We start from the raw sequence: 10121 nt of genomic DNA on the forward strand, positions 1-10121 counted from the left end.
TGGCCTTTCTATATCTGGGGACCCAAGTTTAAGAACCCCTGTCCTAATTGATTTCTTGCTTGACTCTGTGAATAGCCTCCTTCTGCAACTCATTATGTTTGAGGCGGTTAAGCTTAATGATTTAATATGCCCAGCCCACCCAGAGTGTGTTTCATTAATGGACAACTAATCCAGCATTTTAGTCCTTCTTTTTAAGCCTAGTTCATAGCAATAACTAGAAATATCCAGTAAAATCAAAATATAGTTTAAAAACATGATTGCAAATTGGCCATATCCAAGTCTTGTAGTAATCTCACTGGTTAAACATTATTTGACCAAACAAGAAAGTATCACTTGGCAGCCTTTCAAGCAGGGGTCTCTCACAGTTGGCAGCACAACATCGTCATGGCCAATGTTTGGGAAAAGTTGCCACTTTTATGTACCCAAAGTCATGTCTTCTGCAAACATTCATACATGGGTGTACCATTCTCCAGGATTGATCCTGTGCTGTATACTGAGAATCCGGTAAGGGAGGAGCCAACTTGTTGAAGGCTATGTTGGCAGGGTTCACCTGCCTCTTCTATAAATGGGTTTCTCTTTGGTTCCTCTTGGCTGTGTCTTTGCATATGCTTCCAACCACTGTCTCTTTGCTCACACTGAGCTGCAGCCTGGATTTGCCAAGGCTCAGTGATATGGAAGGCTTGCTGCTTGCTCTGTCAACTTGATGTGGGGGTTAAAGGGAGAGATGTGACCTGCAAAGGAAGGCTTAGTGCAATGCAAACACTCAACACAGCTGCTTGGCCAACAGGCACAATGCTGTTTCTCTCCTCCCACCTGTCCAGTATTGTTTGAAAATGGGTGAAAAAGTCTGCTTGGAGATATAATTGCTGAGCTGCAAGCAATGGGGGTGGCTTCTGTAACTTAATCAAGGCATCTGTAGCAGGTGGCGTGCATAGCCAGTCTGGTGAACATGGGTCACATTTGGCTTTGGCGTGGTGGGGAAGGCCTGTTTATGTCCTGTGCAACTTGAGGAATCACAGCTATTGATTTGATATTGCAATTTGAGGAAACACAGTTACTGATTTCTTTCCCCCTTGTGCTTTTTAGAAAGGTGATCACACTAGAGAAGGAAGAGACTCAAGCCTTTGGCTTTGAGATTCAGGTGAGTGCAGAGGAAGCCCCCCTTCCATTGGTATCTAATCCAGTGAGTTGAATCCTATTTATTTCCATTTTATATCCTGCTCTTCCTCCAAGGAGCCCAGAGCAGTGTACATGGTTATGCTTACCATAACAACCCGGAGAGGTAGGTTAGGCTGAGAGAAGTGACTGGCCTAGAGTCACCCAGTGAGTTATATGACTGAGTGGGGATTTGAACTTGCCTCTCCCTAGTCCTAAACCAGCACTCTAACCACTACACTACACTGGCTCTCTAATATGGAAAGGTTGTGCCATCGAGTCGGTGTCGACTCCTGGTGACCACAGAGCCATGTGGTTTTCTTGGTAGAATTCAGGAGCGGTTTATCATTGCTTTCTCCCACGCAATATGAGATTATGCTTTTCAGTACCTTCCTGTATTGCTGCTGTCCGATATAGGAATTTCCCCATAGTCTGGGAAACACACCAGCAAGGATTTGAACCAACAGCCTCCTGCTCTCTAGGCAGGTTGCTTCCCCGCTGTGTCATTAGGTGGCAGGTATTGTAAATGGTAGATGCTGAAGACAATTCAAAATGTTCAAATTTACATATCTCCCCCCCGCCCCAAGTGAATCTTTGAAATACTTGAATTTCAAATGAGAGAATACATTTTTAGTCCTGAAACTTGAAATCCTCAGTTTAAGAACTTTGGATGCCTCACAACAGTCTTAAGGTCTTGAGCATGGTTGACAAATGTGAGACTCACCAAAACTTCAGATCTCAGCAGTGTCTGGGTTATTTTCCAACATTCAAACTTGCCTACTTGGGAAAATATCAAAGTGCAAGAGAAATCTTTGTTTGAACATTTGTGTTTGCATTTCTCATCCTTGCAATCCTGGGAAATACGTCTTCTACATGCAGGTTTATTTACCCTTTTTTTGACAGCTCAAGCTGTAATGGAATTTGTACATTATGGGGTCAGACTGTGATCACTTGATAAAATCCTGTTGTCCCTGTTCCTTTCAGACCTATGGGCTGCACCACCAGGACACGAAAAGTGTGGAGATGCTCACCTTTGTTTGCCGTGTGCATGACGGGAGCCCAGCCCAGGTAGCAGGCCTTAAACCTGGTAAGCGATGGCATGATCTGTTTTGGGCCTCGCCCTCATCACACAGCTCTGCAGCTGACTGGAGAAATCAAGCATATATTAATCAGACGTTGGAGCCGTCTGTTCTCTGATCATGAGTGAATGGTCTTGCTACCACCTTGAGCTGAGAATAGAAGAGAGGAAGCCTGGCACACAGCCCACTGACTAAGCCAGAGGTGGGAGACCTCGGAGTGTGTGCTTCCTTAGCTCTTGTGGGTTTCATAACCTCTCCTGTTCCCTCCCTTTAGCAATGTGGATAGTGCTAACCAGGTCAGGGGACTGGTTCTGGCAGGGCTTGTGGGGTAGACCCTGCTGGGCCTGGTGAACATGGGGTGGGTTCAAGAGCAAATGCTCATTTTGAGAAGAACGAGGAAAAGGGGCAACTTAAACTACAGGATCCAGGGGAGGGAGAAATGGGGAGGGGCCCTGAGCAATATAGCCTGCCCCTTGCTTCTGTGCTCCCCCTCCAGCCATGTACCAAGCTCTAGCTCAGGGTTGCACAGCGTTGGCCCTCCAGCTGTGGTCGGTCTACAACTCCCACAGTGGCCAATAGACGGGGACATTGCCAGTTGTAGTCCAACAGCTGGAGGGTCAAAGTTCTGTAGCTCTGATCAAACTCCTTCCCTTTGGTTCTCTGGAAGGCTAAAATCATGAAACTGGAGGCTGATCCTTGACACCTATGGGTAGCCATCGATGGGACTCTCTGTCCAGGCTGGTCAGAAGGGTGTGCCAGCAAAGCAAGGAGAGCCACAGCTGCTTGGCTGATCATGACGTAGGTAGATATTTCTCGTATTCTGTGTTTGGGCAGAGGCATCAGCTTGGGAGGGAGGAATGCCCTGAGGGAAGGGATCCCAGACTTGAGTTCCCAGATGTTGGACTGCAACTCACATCATCCCCACCCACAATGACCATAGGATGATGGGAATTGATGTCCAGCATCTGGAGACCCAAGGTTGAGAACCTCTGCCTTAGGAAGCTCACAACTGGTTGGCCTTCCATGCTAAAAGCCCTTTCCTTAGTTGCTCAGAATAATGAAAAGCTCTAGTTTCTAAAATGAGGGAGAGGAAGTCTTTCTCTTCCCCCCCCCACCCCGTTCCCTCCCCTGCATGGATTCCATCTTCCGTAGTGGTGGCTCCTTGGAAGTCACTCTGCACATTGATCCCAGCCACATTGATGCTGATGAAGGAAAGAAGTTGGAGGTGAAAGAGGGAGTGGCAGGGAGAGAGGCACTGCCCAGCTTCAAGTGGTGGAATATGCTGTCCTGTCCCAGCCCCCTTCCTGGACTAAGCTGTGAGCAATAAGGAAGGAGGGGCCTGGTGTCTTGATAGATGGGGAGGAAGGCACAGTGGAGGCCTTTCTGCCTCCTCTCTCCTTGCATGTGCCTGCTGAAGGTGTACGGATCCACTTTCCAGTAATGTCAAACTTGTGATGGCTCCCTGGGGCATGTATATGACATAAAGAGGCTGGGTAATGGCAGTGGAGAGTGGTGCGCGTGACTCTCCCCCCCCCCCCAATGCTCCCAGATGTTCTGTTCTCAGGAGACCTGATGCTTGCATGGCTGTTCCCAGGGTCACATTGACAGCAGGAACGGGTTAGGAGAAGGAGGTTAGGAGAAGGAGGTTAGGAGAAGGAGGAGGAGGTTAGGAGGAGGAGGAGGCCAGGTGCCTCCTAGGGCTTGGCTCAGCAGCATTGCTCCTTTTCCTCCTTGCACTTACTCCAAGGGTGGTGTCCTCCCCATCGCCAGTGTTTATACTAGAGGTGACCTGGAAATGCACATCCAGGGCTCTGTGTATACTGTCATTCCAGAAGTGTAGGCAAGCAGCAGAATGTCGTATTAGCCACTGAAATAGTCATCTTGACAATCTCCACTTTCATTGGAGGTGCGGGGGGACGACACTTGAAAGCATACAAGCAACACCCTATGAAATCTGAGACGCAAATGTGCTGCTGAACAGACTTTTTTCCTGCCCTGGGTGGGGTTTCAGTAGTGTCTAGAACTCCTTGCCCCGTGACCAGCAGAGCAGAATAAGTGGTGCAAAATGCATGTGGTGACCTGCACAATCTGTACAGGTTGCAGGATCTGGCTTCAGTGCGCATAACTTTTTCTTTTTAGTACATACAACCCAGCACAGACCCTCTGGCATGAATCAGGGGGAAAACAGGTTTCCTTATTCTGCCCACGTTTGTCGCAAAAAATGTCCTGGCATCTCATGCTTTTTGTTCACATTCTCTCCACAGGAGACACAATCACGGGTGTTAATGGGCTCAATGTGGAGGGGATCCGTCACCGTGAGATTGTGGAGATCATCAAGGCATCTGGCTGTGTGCTCAGGTAAGATGCCCACCATTGGCTAGATGCCCACCAACACCCACTGACTCTTCTATGTTGCGGAATGGACTCTGGCCAGCTGCCGCTAATGAAATCTTAATTCTCCTTCCCCATCCAGGCTAGAGACCTTGTATGGCACATCGGTCCGGAGAGTGGAGCTTGAGGCCCGTTTGCAATACCTCAAGGTTAGTGGTGCTTCAGGGAGAGACCTGTAGTGAAACCAGTGGGGCACCTTCTGGGTCTTGGATGATGCTGAGAGAGACATTTCCCAGTTTACAAGTAAAGCTGAGCATTAAGTACAAGTTTTGGTTTTTATGCATGGATTGCTACACATCGGGCTCCCTCCTTGCCTGCTTCTAAGAATGTGTTTAAACCCTTTTTATGCTGCAAAGCCTCTTACTGATGACTGTGGATTTATCAGTTGAAAAAATCGGGGTTTTTTCCCCTACATTGTAGTCCATCTGAAATGCTGCTGTGTTAAATTTATGTTTTTATGTATCTTATTTGGCGGTGAAATTGATTTTTTTAATGGAAGAGAAGATACATATCCTTGAAATGAAATAAATGTTTTTTAAAAAATTGAAAATACAAATGTGCATAAAACTATCATTGCACTAAGATAATAACTGGGTTCAGATATAACCCTAAATCATGATTAAACCCTGGCTTAACATTACTAGCATAAGCCTCAGGCATGCACAGTGGGTGGAAATGTGCTGTTTCTGTTCTGGTTTAAAACAAAGTATGACTTGTAGTAGTGTTTAAACCAAGGAAATTATGGCTTGTTCAAGCTAGGATTATTGAACTAGGATTGTGTCTTGGAAATTCTTAGAAAACTTGGCCTTAGGAAAGTTAAGCTATCCAGCCTTGTCTGTATGCAAACTAAAACTGCAGGAATTAAACTGCTGAAAATTGCTTTTTTTTAAAGTTCAGTCCTCCAGAGTCCTGTATAACTGACCTCTTTCTCCACTGCAGCAAACACTCTATGAGAAATGGGGAGAGTATCGGTCACTGATGGTGCAGGAGCAACGCCTGGTCCATGGTGAGCGCTGGGGGAAGGGTGGCAAGCACTCTTGTGTGAACAGTATTCAGACAATCTGCAGCTGCAAAGCTGTCCCAGAACTGGGGGCGTGGGGGGGGGATGCCCCTGCTTCTGAACTTGCCTGGAGGCTTTTCAGACTGCAGGCTTCACCACGAGGCTTTACTGCGAGTTCAGGGCATAACGGATATTCCAACAAAAAAGAGGATAGGTTCCAATATGGAGGGGGAAACCCAAATCGTGTGTGAAGTGCTCTCTGAAATATCGCACAGACTTCGGGGTAGATCTGGCCGATATGTGAACGCACCCTCGCCCTCCCAGAGTAAAGTTGTGGTAAAGTCGCCCTCTGAAAAAGCTCCCGGTGAAGTAAGAAGCCAGGAGTCCTCCCGTCTGCCCCTTTTTTGCCCAGTAAACCTATTGTTATGTGGCATCTAAATGTCTCTTCCTCGGCTCACGTGTCTGTACTGCAGAAACTGCATTTCCCCCACGTCTTGTTGCTGGGAGCAATGGGATTGTGCCTCTAGCTGGCATAGGCCTGGAAGGGTGGTGAGTGCCTGAACGCAGTTGCAGCAGTGTGGTGGGCCCTGGATAATGCCCCTCATACCAGAGAAGGCAAGTAACACAACTTGCCACTCTCCATCGTGTGGCCCTTTTACGTTCATATCTAATCTGGACTGCCCTATGGTTTGGTCCTTGTAAGACCCCAGAAGTGCTCATGAAGCTCTCTAAACCGATACAGCGCTGAACGCAGGGTGTTCCCTCCCATGGCATTGTCCCCTGGTCTCTTCGTAAAGTGTTCCTCTGTGCCTTTGACACAGGAGTGCACAGCTCCCATACAGGTGGTGCTGAAGAGCAGTAGAAATGCTGCCACAGCCAGCCTGCAGTGAAACTCCCTTCAGCCCATCATGCCCTGTGTGCAAATAGGATATTGCACCATTGATGATGGACCCGGGCTAGTGCTAGTACTAAGGATTGTGGGGACCTTAACTCGTTAATCTGGAAAGACCTTAACTGGTCCTGTGTGGCTCAGATTGAAGGTTTACTTGGAACTACTAGGGAGCCATGGTTCCCACTGGGAGCCTGAGCTGGGTGGGTTTTCAGAGTCAAATAAAAGCACTTCTCCCCTACTTTGAAGAAGCAAAAACTTAGGCTAGTTCTGGCCTTATCCTACCTCTCCCACAATCGCTGAATGAATTCTCTGCTCTCTCCTGCTAGGGATTGTGGCTAAAGACCCCAGCATCTACGACACCTTGGAGTCTGTGCATTCCTGCCTGTATGGCACTGGGTTGGCACGAAGCTCCACAACCCTCGGAATGCTCTTGCCAGGCGCTGATAACACCTACAGCAGCGTGGGTTGTGTCCGCACAGCTACGGAGGAAAGTGAGGATTCTGTTTACCAGACCTGCTTCTTTGACTCTGCCGACTCCCTGGATGCCCTCTCCACAGCCGCCCAATCCTCACAGCCCCGGCCGACACTCACCCGCAGCGCCAGCGTCAAATGCACCAGCAGCAATGGGGCTGCCCACTTCTGGGACAAGCCGTGTGACCAAAAGAACTCCGTGGCAGCCCCAAGGCCCAGGAAGAGCAAACACGGCAGCTTCCGCAAGAGACTGCTCAAGTTTATCCCTGGGCTGAACCGTTCCCTGGAGGAAGAGGAGAGCCAGTTGTGAAGGGACACATGTAGCTGGGGAAGTGGGGCAAGCCCAAATGGGGAGCTGGACGATCTCCCCTTTGGGAAAGTTGGCTATTTATTTTATTTATTGACCAGCAAGGTGATTTAGGCACCCTTGAGGGTGATTCAAAGGGCTCTGATGTTAAACTTCCAAGAAGGCCTGAATGCCAGTGTACTCCCTGTGCTTTCTGGGATAAAGAAGGCATGGATCTGATCCCAGGCCTCGGGGTTGCTAGGGCAGCTTGACTTTGGGAGGAAACAAACACGTAGGGGCAGGGTTCTGGGGTGAGAAGTCGGCGCTCTTCAAGGAAGCCATTCTACAAGTAAGAAGCAATGGGAGGGGGGCATTTGGGGGGGGGGGTAGGATTCCAAGAAAGGAAATGTAGCAAATTAGAAGGCCAAAGAAGCGCAAGTGAGCTGGCATTCTTCGTTCCTGGGAGGATAGTTCTGGAGCAGGACTTCTTTCAGGGAACACACGAAAGCTCTTCGTAATACAACTGAGTTGTTGCTTGTTGCTGAGGGCTTAGGTCACTTCTGGAAAGGGAAGTGGAGTGTGTTGCTTCTGGCTCCTAACCAGCAGCAGTTGCGTTTGGGGAAAGAAAATGCTACCCACAGTAAAAAAAATTTTAAAAATTGCATGAGCAGAACACTTCTGCTTGCACAACAGGGGAGCGGTGTCTTTGAACAATTTCCCCTTCCCTCTACACTCTGCCCCCACCCACCAATATGTTTCTGAGAGCTGAGAGGTTTTCAGTGAGCTTGCAGAGCTGCAGAGGGAAGGGGGGAATGGCTGAAAATCATCCCTTCCCCCCCATTCCACCAATGGAAGTGGATGACTCGGGCAGCTTTGACCCTGGCTGTTACACAATCTTTGGGAGAGTTTGGCTGGCCTGGGATTGTGAATGGTGGGCTCAGTTTAAGGACAGGCTGGGTATTAACAGAACTGGCACCTTGACCTGGGGCACAGGTTCTCAAACTTGGGTCCCCAGATGCCGTTGGACTACAACTCCCATCATCCCCAGCCACAATGCCCAAAGGCCATTGTGGCTGGGGATGATGGGAGTTGTAGTCCAGCAGCATCTGGGGACCCAAGTTTAAGAATCCCTGACCTAGGGCATGGTCACTCTTGCTTTGGGATTCTGAAGGAGGTAGGAAGGGGCAGCTCTAGCCTAGGATAAAAACAGCTTGTGGGGTTAGGGGTTAGCTTAAGGAAAATATACAGGGCTGGGGGGAGCTATGAGGGCTTGGAATGGGGCTAGGAGGACTTTCAGAACATCTCCACACTTTATGACTTCCCAGTGAGTCTTTTTAAGGTCCAGGACATCAACGATTATGCCCCTCTGGGACAGCCTTTTCTCTTCCAGCGGCCTTTTGTTTGTTGCTTGAGATGACTTTCTAATAATGAAAGAAACAAGAGATCTGGCTGCAGTGTATGGGAATCCCCCCCACCCTCCATGCTGTCCCCGAATCGTGTGTGGTTAGGATTTCTGACTGCTGATCTCAATCTGTAATCTGCTCAGAGGAACGTTTTCATCGGCCACATCCTGCCTGTCTCGTCACCTCCAGGGGCTGGATTCCAGCTCACTCCAGTATTTAAAAAAGTCCAGATGCTCTTAAACTTTTGTCTTACTATTTATAGAGCAGCTTTCGAAGGAGGGAAAGGGCTGTTTGTGCTGCGTGTCTTCGTGTCATTGCTCACACAGCACTGCTTTCAAAGGCATTCTGGCCACAAAAGTGGCAATTTTTTTACTGAGGGCACCTCTACCCTCAAAACGTAAACTGAGTTGATTTTGGTTTAACTGTTGGTCTTTCTCCAGGTCTGAATGAGAATGTTCAGTGATCCAACCCTGTTTCTACCCTCTCCCAATGAGCCCCTCCTTCTACCCTCTCCATCATTTCTCACAGTTCTTTGGGAGAAGAATTCATGGAAGTTAAGCTGGGTGAAATTTGTAGTATGGGCATGCTCTGTTTTCAGCCTGCCCCAGACACCGAGCCCTGGATTTTGTGTGGCTTGCTAATAGTGTCTGGATTGCCGCCCGTGGGGAAAACACCATGTTGAGTTGAAATCATTAGAAAGAGCATAAACTGAATGAAATCCTCCCTAAGAACTAGTGCAGAAGAAGGATAAGGAGGTTTTTGGAAGGGGCACAGAGTAACCTTAGCAAAGTCTTATGGGATGAAGTTACTCCTGTCAAAGCTTTACTTCTGATCACCCTGTTCAGGGCTTGTCTCTACAGGAAAGGCGCACGGGTGAGAGCAACCAAAGGGGAGGCTTTTTTATACCATTGTAGTTGAACTTTATCTCAGGAAGTAGCTGCAGGAAGAGCGAGAAGGCTGATGCAGCATAGCGAGAAAGAACGGGGCAAAGATTGCACATGAAGAGATGTGTCTCCAAAGAAGACACTCCACCCGCAAGTGAAAGCCAGGCCAGGAGTCGGGGTGGGTGGGTGTGGAGTTGGAATTGCTGGGCGGCGTAGCTTACATATGCATAAAAATGTGACTAGAGGGAAGAGAGGCTGTTGTTTTGTACAGATTTCCACACCAATCTTTCAAATGTTGATTTTGGTTATATAGTAAAGAGGTTTTGCATTCATGTTGCAATGGTATCCTTTTGCATAGGTCCTGGCAAGTGGCCGTAGTATGTGCGCTCTGACTCTCCTGCTGTCTCCTTTTCCATTCTCTTACAAACCAGGGTAGACTCTCCATTCATGGGTACGATAGTTATCCCAGCTGTGTGAATATTGAGAACTCAAGAACAGGAAGACTTCATGGAACCCAATTGAGGGTTGCCCAGCTCTTCGGCTACAGCTGAGCTGCTTTG

At 48.4% G+C, this 10121-nt stretch overlaps 1 protein-coding gene across 1 annotated transcript in view; it reads left to right on the forward strand.

Annotated features, from left to right (window-relative positions):
* The window catches only part of TAMALIN (trafficking regulator and scaffold protein tamalin), a 29664-nt gene extending 19771 nt beyond the window's left edge, over positions 1-9893 (forward strand). The window contains exons 3-8 of the mRNA XM_053298396.1: positions 1087-1141; positions 2140-2242; positions 4499-4592; positions 4708-4774; positions 5565-5631; positions 6844-9893. Of these exons, the coding sequence (XP_053154371.1) occupies positions 1087-1141; positions 2140-2242; positions 4499-4592; positions 4708-4774; positions 5565-5631; positions 6844-7298 (841 nt within the window). The 3' untranslated portion in view covers positions 7299-9893. The remainder of the gene's footprint in view (positions 1-1086; positions 1142-2139; positions 2243-4498; positions 4593-4707; positions 4775-5564; positions 5632-6843) is intronic.
* The last annotated feature ends 228 nt before the right edge of the window (positions 9894-10121 follow it).

This window comes from Hemicordylus capensis, chromosome 2, assembly GCF_027244095.1.
Source record: "Hemicordylus capensis ecotype Gifberg chromosome 2, rHemCap1.1.pri, whole genome shotgun sequence".
Taxonomy (NCBI): Eukaryota; Metazoa; Chordata; class Lepidosauria; order Squamata; family Cordylidae; genus Hemicordylus; species Hemicordylus capensis.